The following is a 16,596-nucleotide window of genomic DNA, read 5'->3' as shown; positions in this document are numbered from 1 at the left end:
GGCATCTTTAAAACTTACTAACCGCCTCTTTAAAACCTTCTGATAGTAACTTCAAAACTAACTGACTGCCCCTTTAAGCTCTAGCTCCTTGCAGCTCTCCACAGGGATATGTATGAGGTATTTTAATAATAAAATAAATATTGTTGCTGTATTTTTCTTAGTTTTTTTTTTTTTCTTCTATCATAAAATTTTTTTTAATTATAACTTTTTTATTATCAATGAGCAATGAAATTAATGTGAAAGATATTTATTTATTTATTTTTTAATTACTTAGTGTTATTTTTCCTGTCTCTCACTATGATAACTATGTGGATGTATAGAATTTCAGACAAAGCTGAGAAACCAATCCCCCCCCTCCTCCTCCTTTAGAGTAATATAGTAGTGCTAAAAGCTCCCAGTGTGCATGAGCAACTAACGTGTTTTTAAAGGGCTACTGTGCAAGCCTGGCAAGAAAGAAAAAAATAATAATAATAAAAAAAGGAAATTAAATATAACTGGCTCTGGAGATATCGATTTGGCATGTCTTTTCCACAACATTCCCTTTGTGGTTGTGCGTACTATTGTAACTACAAAGCTCCGGGGTTCCCTGGTATTGTTGTTTTTGGTTGTACATAGGCTTTGCTGTGCACTGGGCCAGAACATCAGAAGATTTCACCCACTCTGCTGAGGTAGGGAGTCGGCTTTAGGGAGTTAGACGTGCCAGCTGGAGGATGTGGAGAGAATATGGCACAAATTTGAATCTCTAGAATACACATTGTGCTGAGAGGACAACCCCGAAGCTGTCAGCACCTTTCTTCGAACGGCCTTGCTTATGGAAAAAAGCATGAGCCTGTCCTTTAATAACACTTGGACTAGCATAGGGCTAAATTCATTCTATTTAATTGGCTGCTGGAGGCCGGGGAGTTATTTGAATAGGCTTGCGTCACTATTTTCCAGACTGTCTAAAATGATAACCGCCGGACGGTAAATAAATACCACCGTAGAGCACATCGTCTTGCCTGTTGGTGACGATGCTGTTGCTGCCACTCTCCCAGTCAGCCGCGGGCGTAGTTGTGCGGAGCAGCTTGTTCTTGCTGGTGTCCAGAGGCACAAGCAGGTAGACCATGAGACTGGCATAATGGATGGCCTGGCTGAACACCGTGCTCTCTTCATTTTTTACCAGCTCCAACTGCTTCTCCTTGCTAAGGCTCGGCCATGCCCGCAGCTGCTCGGCTGCCAGATCCATCGCGGTGCGCTCAGATCGGGCAAGAGCCGGAACGGAAGACGAGCCTGAATCCTGGTGAAACAGAAGCAGGAAGAAAGAACATATGAACGAGAGAAAACAGGAAGGAGGTTGGAATGTGCTCAATCTATGTACAGGCTGTTGAGTCTATAAATAAATATGAATACACAACTGCAGTTAAACGAAGTCGCAAACATTACAGGGTCAATTGATCAAATTTTAATAAAGGTAGGCAGCTGCTCTATGACTGAAGGTTCAGATTACAGGAACTGCCTGAGTAATACAGCCCAAATATTATATTTTACAGTAGATCTAGTTAGAAAGCATGCAATTAACACAACTTGAACAAAACGAACGCACCCGCATTTTGATCTTGGCCAATTAGCACTTATTTCCTCTGTGCTGAACCTTAAAGGCAGCCAACCTTATCTTTTCGATCTAGAAACATTTAGAGGATTTGCAAATCACTCTCTTCCATATGGTTCTGCACATCTAAACGCCTGATTGGCTCGCGATACTAAGATCAACAGGGGAAGCTCAACCTCAATCTTTTTACCTTAAATCTGGCTGTGATAAGCGGCTTCTCCTCAGGGGTGTTGAGGTACAGGTCCCGGATCTGGTTCTGCACCTCGGAATAGAAGGTGGTCTCCCAGAATTGTTGACTGGTCCAGATAGGGTGCTCCTGCACGCACGTGTATGCATACTGGTTCACCCCTGGGGCCAGTTTCTGCAAGTATAAAAATATTTTTTTATAATGACACACTGGCACGATGCTTTAATTCAACAAATATAACACATGGCAAGTTAGAACTCATCAGAGCAACAAGTCGGAAAACGTCATTTTAACAGAGCCTACGCTGAAAAGAGGAAAACAACTTGCAGCTGCCAACTGCTTCAGAGCAATTCATCAGTGTTGGTGGTGATCATTTTCTCAACACGTACAGAACTGTTTTTATTTTGAATAAAACCGGTTCAGGTGTTTTTCCGTTTCTTTTTTTAAGTGCACGTATACGTACCAGAATAGCGTTTTTGCCAAGAAACGTTAAAGAGCTACTTTAATGACAATTGTATTAATACAACTTTGCTTACACAGTAAACCATTGTTCATCCACCAACAGTGGATCCTCCCTATTATTACATGTGTGTCCGATTTCCTTTCAGCTTTACCGAAGCACCACCCTGGAGACTCTCTTTATTATCCTTCTAATCCCAACAAACCACAATCAGAGACGAGACGAGTAACACGTCTACAAAGTGGGGTGGGGTGGGGGGTTGCAATATGTAAGAGAGGAGGGAGAAAAAAAAAGACAAAAAAAAAAGAAGAAAGAAAATGATTTAGGGAAAACAACAGGGATGTGCATGGGGAAAAATATGAAAGACAAAATATCCTGCACCTTCTGCTACAGTTTCACACAGTATTCATTTACATTTGATTCACAGGTGTGGTACATACAATGTAGCAAAATCTACTGACAAATATATACAGGTATTTCCACCATGACCACAGTTAAACTAAGGTTGATACTGTTCAGCAACAAAGCAGAGAGTTTTTGAGGTGAGTTTAATTTATTTAAATCATCACCCTGATTTAACAGAAAAAGTGAAAGGAGCCTCCAGTGTCGGCACTGGAGAATGTCAGACTGTCTAAACAGCCATGTTTTGCACTAGAGAGAGAATCTGGTGCAGGAAAGACTGTTTATAGCTGCTATAAAAGGTTTCCTAAACTTATGGCCTAACAAACTCAAATAACCATTACAAATGTTCTGCCACCCCAGACCCTAAATATCTTTAAAGTCCAGATATACAATATACGACTATACGACGAACATTTTCTTGCTTATGCGCAAAATACATTTCTTGCACTGACTCACCAGTACAGTACAAATGAAAATAACCCACTATTTTATACACGCATGCTCTCTGTGAACCTTGTGTCAATCTGGAAGATTTAAAAAGCACATCCACTAGACAACATATCAAAGCCAAAACATCTTTGTCTGTCTGTCAGGTTTCATCAAAGTCAAGTTTCTATGCACAGCAGCGCTAAGCACACTAAATAGCTTTCTGTTGCCATGAGCCGTGTTGCAAAAGGGAAACCCTGACAGCAAATTCAAACTAATTTATTAATACAAAAAAAATTAGGAATGCTGGTACACAGAACAGAGCTTACCCTAGATTTGAGGGTGGAGTGAAAGGTTGTTAACCTATATACACTAAGTGCAGCAGGAAAACTAGTCAGCACTGGTGCTCAAAAACAGTGTACAATAGTTGATAAATAAATATATATGTGACAGGGACACATTTTGTACTAGCACATTAATTTAAACATGCTTTATATGTGACATCCAGAGAAATGTTGCCCAAAAAATGTGCCTTTGAAAAAACCCTATACACAGAATGAAGACCCCTGAGTTAAGCCATTGAGAAGAGCAAGCTGTTCGATATGCACTATAATAATAAAAGCGTGACGCAACCTTATTATCTTTTTGGTTTTCTGCTGTTGTTAAAAATATATATATATATATATATATTTTGGACCATATTGTTGCAGAAAATAATGAATCCCGGGGAAGCAACAGTAACTTTGAATCGTACTACATCCTGTGATATACCATCAAGTGAAAGTGCTTTATGCAGTATCTACTTCCAAAATAAAAACATGAATCAAAAATAATTGCTAAAAAATGTCAACAAATATGCTTCTTTGTAATGCTGTACAGAAATGTATGCATGCTTTCTCAACTCTCCCTGTCCATCACCAAGGGTTCAGAGAAACAACCCTTTGAACACTTGTTTAAATAGTTTATGTTGCTTTACGCTGTCTGGAATGTCGGATATACACAGGGCCATAATCTATTGGACATGATGTCCTCAGGAAACCAGACATGAACTGCTCACTGAGGTCCGCTCGCTGCGAGTGAAGATAAATCCAGAGCAATCTGGCTTTGTTCTGCTCTCTGAGTCAAGTGATCAGAAGTGATTAGAGCTGCTCCCTACTCCTGAGGATTAACCTATAACATTATAAAATATAAGCGGAGGAGTTTTGTTGTAGCGGGAGGCACACCGGGAGATCTACTTTCCCAACTCTTCATCAACATGAAGCGGACGTCTTCATGTGTATGTGTGTGTTCAGCCTCTTGTCTTGCTACAGATGTGATGGAGTCAAGATGACCTTCTCCAGTCACACAGCCTCCAGTTGTTTAGAGAATGTGAGCGTGTATTTTTGCCAGCAAAAAAGGAATGCTGAAAACATGCAGGAAAAGGAAAAAAAAAGATTAACAATGAAACAAACCCGAGAGACAATGAGTATCTTTTACAGTAAACGTGTGATTTGAGTGATTATGTGAAGGGAATGTATTGTTTGGCACAAAGAGATTCGAGTCTTATAAACAGTGAATCACTTAAGCGTGAGTATTTTCAAACTAAACTGGTGTACAAGTATTTAACTAAAGGAACAGTCTTTTTTTGTTTTATGAGCAAGAATTTCCCTGCAGAGACAAAAACACAGAAAGCCTGTTTACGCTACACTTTAATAAAATAGAGGTCTGTGCGAAGTTGTTGGATGCTTTAAATAACCAAATAAATCATTACAACGCTATAAATGATTCATGAATAATTAATTATGAATAATTAATACCACTGTCACTTAAAAGTCAATCAAGCACTTACAGAATCTTAATTAAAGACATTGTTTACCTTGAATAAAAGGACCAATTTTATTTTTAATAGTTGAACCGCACTATAAGCACAGCATCGTTGTTTTTCTTTTTTTGTTATAGATTTTTTTTGTTATTGTCTCTTAAGTTGCACTAAAACAAAACTTTCCATATTCAGTCCACATATTCTATCCCTCAGTTTTTTTCTGGCTTAAAGGCAAGTGCTTGTGTTTTAAACATGCTCGTCTGGTGGCTGCTGAAAAGCTCATTTTGTGCAGTGTAACTAACATAACTCATATGCACTCATATGTACATGTAAATACTGATATAACTTTGGCAATTTCACCAACTCTGAATTCATCCTTACCTTTGTGTGGGCAATGCTTTCAAAACGTTTCACTGGATAAGAAATTAGACTAGAAAAACTGCAGTAGTATCCCTTTAGTGCTAACAATTTAATGCTTCTAACTAAACTCCTTTTTTGTTTAATTTCGGGTGCCTGGCGAGGTGCTGAACGACAGAATTAAATAGATTGTGCTGCAAAATATTTGTGTCTAGGAGCACTAAAAGCTATCTTGAACCAAACAACGTGTTTACAGCTATGACAGCGGACAAACAAACCTGTGCAGAGAGTACAGCGGGTCAACATGTTACGTATTGGTCTGACAAGCTCGGGCGATGGTAAGTGACTCCGGAACACGAACCGAACGCAAACACCATGAGGTCAGGAAGTGGACAGCTTAAGGCACGCAGGAGTCAGAGGAGCAAGGCGATGTGTCTGCTTTGAGGAATAAAACAGCTCGACAAACAAAACCTTCAAATCCCCAGTTGCACAAACTGTGACCGAAAGAATGCAAACAAACGCGCTGCGCTGGTTAAAGGTCAGCTATCGCCAATGTGGAGTCTGGGACTAAGCAACATGGCATGTATTTTTCATTAATCAGTGTAAAAGATTAAATACATGCTCCTGTGAACTTACTGTCTGCATGAACACATGGTAAATGGGAAATCTCGGTGCCACTGATCACCCTGAGATACATAACTCATTAATATTGTTTTTGTTTAAATATTTCTGAAGAGGCGGCAAATATTCAGCCTTTCATTGAAACCTACATCCTAATAGTTACATATGCACTTCCTTCTTTTGAACTAATAATATATGTTTATTCAACAGCAGATATTTAAATTTTAGTATCAACAACTATAATATTACACTTCTATTCCTGGTATTTCCACAAACAACTTTTAAGTGAGCATTTCTGCTGGATATTCTGTTACAGAACAAATGACTCAATACAGCATTATTCTAAAAAAAAATAAATAATAATAATAATAATAATAATAAAATAAATAAATAAATAAAAAACAGATTCAGAGGCATCTAAAAGTAATAATAAAACAAGGCCAAAAGCACCTATCACATTGCTTTTACAGTAAACACCATGTTATCTGTTATCTTCATCATTTTAGTTACTTTGCAACACTGGAATATAAGCAATAAAATATTTTTGTTTAATGTGCCATAAACGTTCTCATATTCACCCTTAAAAGAATAATACATTTTTTCCACCAGACCCTCCTTATTGTTTTGTTTTCACTTTCAGTCTGAAGTCTTGGCACGTTTTTATTAAATAGTGATTTTTATATTCTTCCCACAGGAGACCCCAAAATCTATTTATATAAGCTTAAAAACAATCTGAAAAGAGTCTTGTCCAGTTCCAGAAGTTTAAACAGTGGCCAGGGTGCTGAAGTGCTTCCTGCGCACTATGGCATGTAGACCTTGACCACAGAGGGTAACGGGGAAAGATGACAAAAGCTCTGGAGGACTGCCAAGCTCACTCGGCAAAACCTGGTGAGAGGGCAAACCGCATGAGCAGATGCTTTTACAGCACATTCAAAACAGCTAGAGGCTGTGGCGGAGGCGGCGACATTCGTTATTCTACGGCAGTAAAAATGCCTTCAGCTACCGAGCTGCCGAACATCGTAAAACCGGGACGCAGCTCTGTAGTCGAGATCCCAGCATGGACAAAAATAACACATAAAAATGATTTTACTGGCTAATTATTCAAATATTTGGGACCCACTGTAACGAAAATAAATACGTGTAAGGACACTGGTTAAAGTAAGAGTGATCTGGTTAATGGGACTATAAATTGTAGGCAAGTCAGACTGTGAACATTTTTTCTAAGTATGCAGGCAGGCTTTGAGAAAAGTGATAAAACATTGGGCCTCGTATTTTTTCCCCTGGATGAGCAATGCAACATTACTCAAACTCAAACTCACACACACACACACACACACACACACACACACACACACAGCCACGTGGACGGCATCTGCTCACAGTAATTGAATGAGCAGAATCAACAAGCAGCCAGTGAGCCATGAGTAAGATCAATTAGTGAAAGTCAGTGTGTGTTTGTCTCTGAACACTCTGCACTACCTGTCGAGAGGTTACAAAGTGAACTGATTGGCAGGATCATGCAAGTTTGTTTTGTCTCCACCTCGCGCTTTGAGGGCATTTTTTAAAAATTATTATTAAACTTGAAAAACATACACACCAATGGCAGTTGTATGAAAATAAACTAGAGTTAGCACAGTGTCACTGTGGCTACTCACTCCGACCAGAAACATGCATGAAAACGCAGGGAAAAAAATAAATAAATAAATAGTGCTAACATTAGCTGCTAAGGTAAATGTGGCTAGCAGCTAACACAATGGATTCTTTAGCATTTTATTTTTAGTTTCAAGATTTTCTTTTAAAAATCCGCGATGCGCTTTGGGAAGAAAAGCGCAGCCGTTGAGAGAGTGCCGGTGGGAAGGCACGTAGCGGGATACGCATGTGCGATAACAACGACCGCCGTGAACCAACATATATCAACAATAACGGACGGTGAGAGTGTGGAAGTTTAAATAGGAGCTGGTGATTGTTGAGTTGTGCTACACTACTGTTGCAGCGAGCGATGCATCCGGAAGATAAATTGATGATGGAGATTAATTATCTTTAGCCGTTTTAGGCATATTTATTAAACTTCTGCTGACACATCAGTCTCACGGTCAGAGCAGCTCACATACATACACAGAGAAGAACCATAACACACATAGGACAAACATTAACGCAAACGCGTTACATCACATACAACTGAGGACATTATAAACATTTTAACAGTTATGATGCTAAACGAGCACCATATGTGCGCGATTGAAGCGGAGCTTCAGAGAAAGCGGCTGAGAAAGCACCTGACACGCTGAACGGGGCCGAAGGGGGCGTGGCAGGTGGATTCCTGACAGATAAACATGTACTGTATGTATTTTTATAGCATGCCTTCATCAAACAAATCGCGGTAACGTTGTTGTGTAAAAACCCTTCAAAACACGCATGCACATTCTCATTTATTAACGCACATCATGTACATAAAGAAATTTCAAGCACGTTAATATATTGCCGCCATATTGATTTTCGTTTATCTCGATCATCGGTTACCTCGATGCTTTTTGGCGACCCCCTAGGACATCGACATAACCGGGTTCCACTGTACTTCAGTAAAGTACAAACACGTGAAAAAGCTAAAGTACAGTAACGAATTACATTTACATCGTTTCGGTCCACCTCTGTTCCTTATGTTGTGTGCAGTAACATTTGGAGGCACAATATACAGTGTCAATATGCCATATTTTATGTAGTGTACAAAAAAAGGGGAACAGAAATACATTTAAAGATTTGTGCAAACTTGGATTATAAATGTAAGACCATGTTAAACTAAGAAAATGAGGTTAGATAAAAGCGAGAACATGACCATAGAAGAGTTTATAGGGCAAAAGCAATATTTCTGTTTGGTTTTGTTAGACTCTCTACAGTAAAACAAGGCAAGAGAAGATGCTAACCGACTTGTAGAATATCTTTTATGTAGCTGTAGCACTGGCTAATGACTTGCTTGAATTCTGTGAGGTAAGAGGAATATCATTAATTACTGCCATCAATGACAAACACAGCAGGTTCTCATAAGGACACTACACACACTTTGTGATACAGGCGTCCTCGATTGACCTGCCTGGGACTCATGGTTAATCTTCCATCCATGTTAAAACTATAAACATGATTACATCACGCTCCAATGGCACGGCGTGACCCAACACTCCAACCCTGTACACCTGAAAACAGGAAGAGAGAAGCATCCAAACCAGGATTTCTGATCCTTCTATCATGTCCTCCTCTCACCTCTGTATCTCAGTTTAGTGTCAAAAAAGGAGAAGAGACAGAATACACAAAAAAGTTTAGTGCCTTGATCTCCTGCCAAGAGTGCTTCAAGAATCCAGTAACACACTGGATGCATAAGTACAGTCCTGGGAGCTGAAGTAATGGGGGGTATGAGAAGGACGGCTGTGCAAATGTTTGCAAAAAGTTCCTGCCTCAGCTTTAGGTGAAAGATTGATAACGCGAGGAATAAATCACGGGCCTAGCCTTGATCTGCCTGCGTAAGCAAACGTGAATACAAACATCATTGGTTTGGAAAGCTGGGAGAAATTGGATTCATGAAACGTGGACAAGCACGCAAAAGTTTCAAGATTTCATTAATATCTCAAGCCCATATCAGAAATGTCTCATTTTATACAAACTTTGTAGTACGTCCTCTTTAAAAATCACTTTTAATCAGTTTTTTCTTGTGTAATGCAGAACAGGAATGACAAGAAATTCATGTTGAAGAATAGTTTTCAGATGTCTGAAGGCAGCACAGCTGGTCAGTATACTTGTGATTTTAAGCTGCATTCTCAATAAAGAGGGAAAAAAAAAGTTCTGCAATGTTCTGGTTGCGGAAGTACACATCATTAACTGTCTTACAAACAAATTACACGATTTGTGTGTGATTGACCCCCCACCACACACACACACACACACACACACACACACACACACACACACACACACACACACACCCCACAATCCCCCCCCACCCCGACGGTGTGCCGAGAAAAAGTGCTTGTTGATTCTGTGGGGATTCGAGCCTCAAATCACAGATGCACTCACTGCTTATGTATTCCGGAGAAAACTCAAACTCAGATTTCCTTCTGGCTGCAAGAAGACGATGCAGATGAACAGAAAAAAATGTATTTTTGACTGACTGCATATGGCAGGTGCCCTTATTCAGAGCGACTTTTATTTTATTTATACACCTGATAAGTTGAGGGTTGGGGCCTTGCTCAGGGGCACATCACTTATAACCTGAAGGCAGCAAGATCTGAACTTACAACCTCCTAATCGGACGTCCAGCAACTTAATCACTGGGCTACTATTTAATTGCCTTCAATAAAAATGGCCTCAAACTAAAGAGTGATGCAGCAGTGCTTGAGCTTTTTAGTTAACTTATTTCCTCATCTGTTAAAAAAATAATAAAACCCAGCTTCCAAAGCCAGACTCGGTGCCATCATAGCTCACTATGGACATGAAGCAAATTCAATATGTTGTTTTGCATACTGGGACTCCACCAATGTTTTTGCACCAGTATTAAGCCTATAGTGGACCAGGCCCTTTTAATAAACACTAAACACTAAAAAAAAAAAAAAAAAGTAAACTAATAGCAAAGTGAATAGAAAACAAAACTGAGTTCTGTGAAAGTGTGGGTTGCGTTGGCCCTCAGCCGCAGGGCAGATGTGCCGCAAAATATTTAAGGGATTTCATTTGAGGACAGAGCAGGTGCTGTTGTTGTGGAAAGGAAACAGGAATTGCTCTGAATAACTTGGTTACATCAGACATCCCATAGGCAAGCAGTGAGTCACTCTGTCAATACACACTCTCTCACATACTCAGAGCAGGGAAACTGACAGAGATCCATTGTGTCTATGTCTGTGAGAACTGTGCGGACACTGTGGTCAGTTAATCTGGTCACACAGAGTCATGGTAACTCAGCATCCGAGCACAAATATATAAATAAACAAATACATAAATCCTGACAGTGTTCCTGTTATGAACATGCTTATTTACTCATCCATTCTTGACTTGGATTTTCTCACGTTGCTTTTTTCCAGTGGTGGACAGTAAAGAAGTGAATGTAATTCGTTATTGTTTTTTCACGTATCTGTACTTTAAAGTATTTCCGTTTGGTGAGACTTTTACATCAACTTCACTACATTTCAAAGTCACATATCGTACTTTTTACTCAATCGTGTAAACAGTTGTTCCTTTTTTATTTATGAGTGAATAAAAGTATAACTGGTCAAGCACATAGCAAGCCACCAATCAGGGTAGCGTGTGTGCTCTGTATTGAACTTGTTTTGAGTGTCGCTTGACAGTGGAGGATTTAGGCATAAGCGACATGGGCAACCCGCCAAGGCAGCATCTTGCTGGGGGTGTGTGGCAAAAATCGATCATGTGGTGGTGTTTTTTACCACTCATTTGCATGGTCGCATCAATTCTTATATCATGTCACATTTGGGTAATGTCATCTCAGCTTTCAGGGTTTCCAGTGGGAGATCACATCAGGTCACAGTGAGAGCAAATTAAAATTATGGATAACAAAAAAAGGGTCTAAACCCTCAGAAAAAAAGGAAAGATGTAGAGGGGAAACGTGCAAAAGATAAAGGTGTTTGCAGCTCTATCACTCATCTCGTTATGAGTATAGTCAAAGATAATGCATTTAATAAAACAGGTGAAAAACGGTATGTCACATATTTGCTTTTACACAACAATATTTTTTGCTGCATAACATCATAATTTATAGTATGTAGTTTAATATAATGTGTGAAGCAACGAAATAATTACAACCTAACTAGTCTAGTTTACTAATGTAACAGCAATTATTGATTTGGTTACCTTTTATTGAGGTGATGTCATAAACGTTTTCTGGTATTGTACTGAAAAGGTCCTAACTGAAGTCAGTAAGAAGAATCTCTAGTGCAGCTTAAAATGCTCATTTAAAACACATAAGCTTATAGATTTTGTATGTATCTTTTGGCTACAATTAGCCAAGAAGTTTTATGGTTCTTGGTTCTGCAAGTTTAATAAATAGTGCACAATGACGTGTATTTAATCGTGAAATAAATACATGTAGGTTGATATTAATACATGATAAGGAGAAATGTATCCAAATTTGTGAACTGCTCTTAGAATGGTAGCTAAAGCAGAGAAGAGCTTTTTAAACCTGAAACTAATCAATGTGGAGAAGTTGGGTCATGGCGTCGTTCACCTGGGGTGCCAATCAAGCCACTGCCGTTAGGCGTCAGTTCAACAGCAAGCAGGAGATTTGGAGAGTAATAAATGATGGAAAAAATAAATACACACACCATATATATATATACACAGTACAGACCAAAAGTTTGGACACACCTTCTCATTCAAAGAGTTTTCTTTATTTTCATGACTATGAAAATTGTAGAGTCACACTGAAGGCATCAAGGGCTATTTGACCAAGAAGGAGAGTGATGGGGTGCTGCGCCAGATGACCTGGCCTCCACAGTCACCGGACCTGAACCCAATCGAGATGGTTTAGGGGTGAGCTGGACCGCAGAGTGAAGGCAAAAGGGCCAACAAGTGCCAAGCATCTCTCGGGGAACTCCTTCAAGACTGTTGGAAGACCATTTCAGGTGACTACCTCTTGAAGCTCATCAAGAGAATGCCAAGAGTGTGCAAAGCAGTAATCAAAGCAAAAGGTGGCTACTTTAAAGAACCTAGAATATGACATATTTTCAGTTGTTTCACACTTTTTTGTTATGTATATAATTCCATATATAATTCCACATGTGTTAATTCATAGTTTTGATGCCTTCAGTGTGAATCTACAATTTTCATAGTCATGAAAATAAAGAAAACTCTTTGAATGAGAAGGTGTGTCCAAACTTTTGGTCTGTACTGTATATATATATTAACAGACTATATTGGCAAAAGTATTCGCTCGCCTGCCTTCACATGCAAATTAACTTGATTAACATCCAATTCTTAATCTATAGGCTTTAATATGATGTTGGCCCTTTGCAGCTACAACGGATTCTGGAAAAGCTTTCCACAAGGTTTATTAGTGTGTTAATGGGAATTTTTTACCATTGATCCAGAAGTGCATTTGTGAGGTCAGACACTGATGGTGGACGAGGAGTCTTGGATCACAGTCTCCGCTCTAATTCATCCCATAGGTGTTTGATCGGGTTGAGGTCAGGACTCTATGCAGGAAAGTCAACTTTTTCCACACCAAACTCACTCATCCATGTCTTTATGCTTTGTGCACTGGTGCAGTCATGCTGGAACAGGAACAGGCCGTCCCCAAACTGTTACCACAAAGTTGGGAGCATGAAATTGTCTAAAATGTCTCGGTATTACGTATTAAGAGTTTTTTTCACTGGAACTAGGGGGCTACGCCCAATTCCCGAAAAACAACCCCACATCATAATCCCCCTTCATTCAGACTAGTAGCGTTCTCCTGGCAACCTCCAAACCCAGACTCGTCCATTGAATTGCCAGACAGTGAAGCGCGAGTCCTCACTCTAGAGAACACTCCACTGCTCTAGAGTCCAGTGACGGCGTTCTTTACACCACTGCATCTGATGCTTTGCGTTGCACTTGGTGATGTAAGGCCTGGATGCAGCTGCCTGAGCATGAAATCCCATTCCATGAAGCTCTCTACTCACTGTTCTTGAGCTAATCTGAAAGCCACACGAAGCAACCACTGACCTGCTCTGTGATCATATAATATAATTGTAATATATTTATAATGCCACTATCAGTTGACTGTGGAATATGTGGTAGTGAGGAAATTTCACGACTGGACTAATTGCACAGGTGACATCCGATCACGGTACCACGCTGGAATCCACTGAGCTCCTGAGCGACCAGTTCTTTCACAAATGTTTGTAGAAGTGGCCTGCATGCCCCAGTGCTTGATTTTATACACCTGTAACCATGTAGGTGATTGGAACATCTTAAAAACAACAGTAGAACTCACGGCTATGTTTAATAATGAAAATATTTTCACACACAATGGGAAGGGAACTCAAGGGATTGTGACTAAACAGCTGTAAAGCCTTAAGAAAACCACTTATCAGTGAGGCTAATCGAAATATAAAACTTCAATTTGGTAGGGAGCTTAAAGATTGAACTCTGGAGCAATGGAAGAATGTCATGTGGTCTGATAAGTCCAGATTTACCCTGTTCCAGAGTGATGGGAACATCAGGGTAAGAAGAGAGGTGGATGAACTGATGCACTCATCATGCTGAGTGCCTACTGTACAAGCCTGTTGGGGCAGTGCTATGATCTGGGTTCAGCAACGTTATGTGCCCCAACAATGAGATCAGCTGACTACCTGAATATACTGACTGACCAGGTCTTTTCATCAATGGATTTTTTCTTCCCTGATGGCACGGCATATTCCAAGATGACAATGCCAGGATTGTAAAAATGTTATTCAGGGAGCATGAGATAACATTTTCACACATGGATTGGCCACCACAGTCTAGACCTTAACCCTAATTAGAATCTTTGGGATATGCTTGAGAAGACCTTTTTTTTGGGTCCGACTCTCCCATCATCAATACAAGATCTTGGTAAAAAATTACTGCAACCCTGGACGGGAATAAATGTTGTGACATTGCAGAAGCTTGTCGCAACAATACCACAGTAAAAGTGCCACAATCAAAGCTAAAGGCGGACCAACTAAATCTTAGTGTGTGACTTTTTTTTGGACAGGCATAGTGAGAAAGAGCCACATGGGTCTTTTTTTTTGTTACATTTCTCTTGTCCAGTTTGTCAAATTGATCTTATGCCTCGGCCAATTTATGAAAGTTAACATATGTTATATGACATGCAAACATCACAAATTTAGCTTCGTGAGGTCATTAGAAAAAATGTACAATAGCTGATTCACTGTATTTAATTGTAACTGTATGCTACTATAGTTAAAGTTGTTTGAAATTGCGATTAAACTAACAGACCAATCATAATCGGCTAGTCAGACTGAACATTGTATAATTAGAATTAAACACTCCAAAATTGTGCTGCTTCTCCACCTCGTATATAATAACACATTCTTTTCCTATAAATAACAAGAAGAAAAATATATACAAAAAAACCCCACACCACCACAGTATTCCTACAAGTGACATCTAGTCATTTGTCATGACATCATTTTGAAACCATAGCGCAGTGTGCACTTACCCGATAAAAGACTGTGGTCAGTGGAAGCAAAGCTGCAGCCACTGTATACTCTTCAGAATTGGAGCAGTCCTGTGGACAGAGATAAAAAGAGTGGATGACTAACGAGAAAAAAAATATATATATATATATATATATATATATATATATATATATATATATATATATATATATATATATATCTATCTGATATTAGGCACACGAAAATATTCCTGTTAAAACAACGCAGTGGGGCACATTATTAAAAAGAAAAAAATATTTTTGTACTATAACTACACTCACACTTCCTAACAATTCTTGGCCTTATCAGAGTTCTGGCAGGAACACTGTGCATTAGCTCACTGTGCTTCCACATGCACTTATATAAACTTTTCTATGACTCACTTGTTCGTATAAAAAAAAATAAAAGATACAATCAACAAAGTAACAACATGTTCATGAACTTTTGACACAATGTTGATGGAAATGTGCGAAATAAACACAATACTCTGTATTAATATCTAATTTTATCCTAATATGTACCACAGAAAAAGACAATCATTAATAAACATACTGTAAATGTGTGCTGATTATGACAAATCGCTAAGTATAAAATAACGTAAACATGCTTAAGTTTTTATTCATTAAGATTCTCTACATTTACGGAAAAAAGTAAATATTTGTATTACAATAACATTGTCAGAAGACACATGTATCACGACAGATACTGAGGAATTACATACAAATTTGCTTTTTGGCAGATGGACATTAATGTTATTCACAAATCGCTGAACGTTTCACTACAGCAATCTTTCAATTATCTTCCGGCTTCTCCCATTAGGGGTCGCCACAGAGGATCATCCGTCTCCATACCCCTCTGTCCTCTACATCTGCCTCTTTCAACACAACTACATGCATGTCTTCCCTCACCACATCCATAAACCTCCTCCTTGGTCTTCCTCTTTTCCTCCTTCCTGATTTCTCCATCCTCAGCATTCTCCTACCGATATACCCCATGTCCCTCCTCTGCACATGTCCAAACCATCTCAATCTCACCTCCCTCATCTTGTCTCCAAAACGTCCTACATGCGCTGTCCCTCTAATAAACTCATTTACAACTATACTGAATAAATACCAAACGTGGAAAAAAACTAAAACATTCTTGTTGAATTTCTTGATATCGAGTTTCGCTGACGTTTACAAAACTGTGGACGATATAATAAATGATCTTTTTAGAGATGATTTAAAATGTACTAAGAAAATGAAACTGATAATAAAAGTGTCCATTTAGAAAACTACGAGAAACACAAATGCCTGCAAATATCGGTGAGTCAAGAATCATGGTGTAAAAAGATCACAATGCATCTTCAGGTTCTTTAAACAGAAGAGCAACATAAATAGCAGTTGAACAAATAAGTAAATAATCTGTGGAAGAAAAAGCATCTGGAGATAGAACGCCTGTGACAAATAGCTGGATTTACTACAACATCAATAAGGAGCATCATCCAGGAAATGGAAAAGTCTTCACAATTATGTAACGATTGATATTTCTTGACACAAAGATGTCAAAACTGGTAAGATCTGCTTGATTTGTATTTTAGGCATG

At 39.0% G+C, this 16,596-nt stretch overlaps 1 protein-coding gene across 2 annotated transcripts in view; it reads right to left on the bottom strand.

Moving 5' to 3' along the window:
• Positions 1-16,596, bottom strand: part of sbf2 (SET binding factor 2) — a 118,117-nt gene that overhangs the window by 28,802 nt on the left and 72,719 nt on the right. For both annotated transcript variants that reach the window (XM_046857382.1, XM_046857383.1), the window contains exons 17-19: positions 15,015-15,083; positions 1,779-1,949; positions 999-1,276 (exon numbers count right to left, since the gene is read on the bottom strand). In XM_046857382.1, the coding sequence (XP_046713338.1) occupies positions 999-1,276; positions 1,779-1,949; positions 15,015-15,083 (518 nt within the window). The remainder of the gene's footprint in view (positions 1-998; positions 1,277-1,778; positions 1,950-15,014; positions 15,084-16,596) is intronic.

This window comes from Silurus meridionalis, chromosome 9 (assembly GCF_014805685.1).
Source record: "Silurus meridionalis isolate SWU-2019-XX chromosome 9, ASM1480568v1, whole genome shotgun sequence".
Lineage (NCBI taxonomy): Eukaryota > Metazoa > Chordata > Actinopteri > Siluriformes > Siluridae > Silurus > Silurus meridionalis.
Note: the sequence above shows the minus strand (reverse complement) of the source record. Positions and strands in the feature narration are given on the sequence as shown.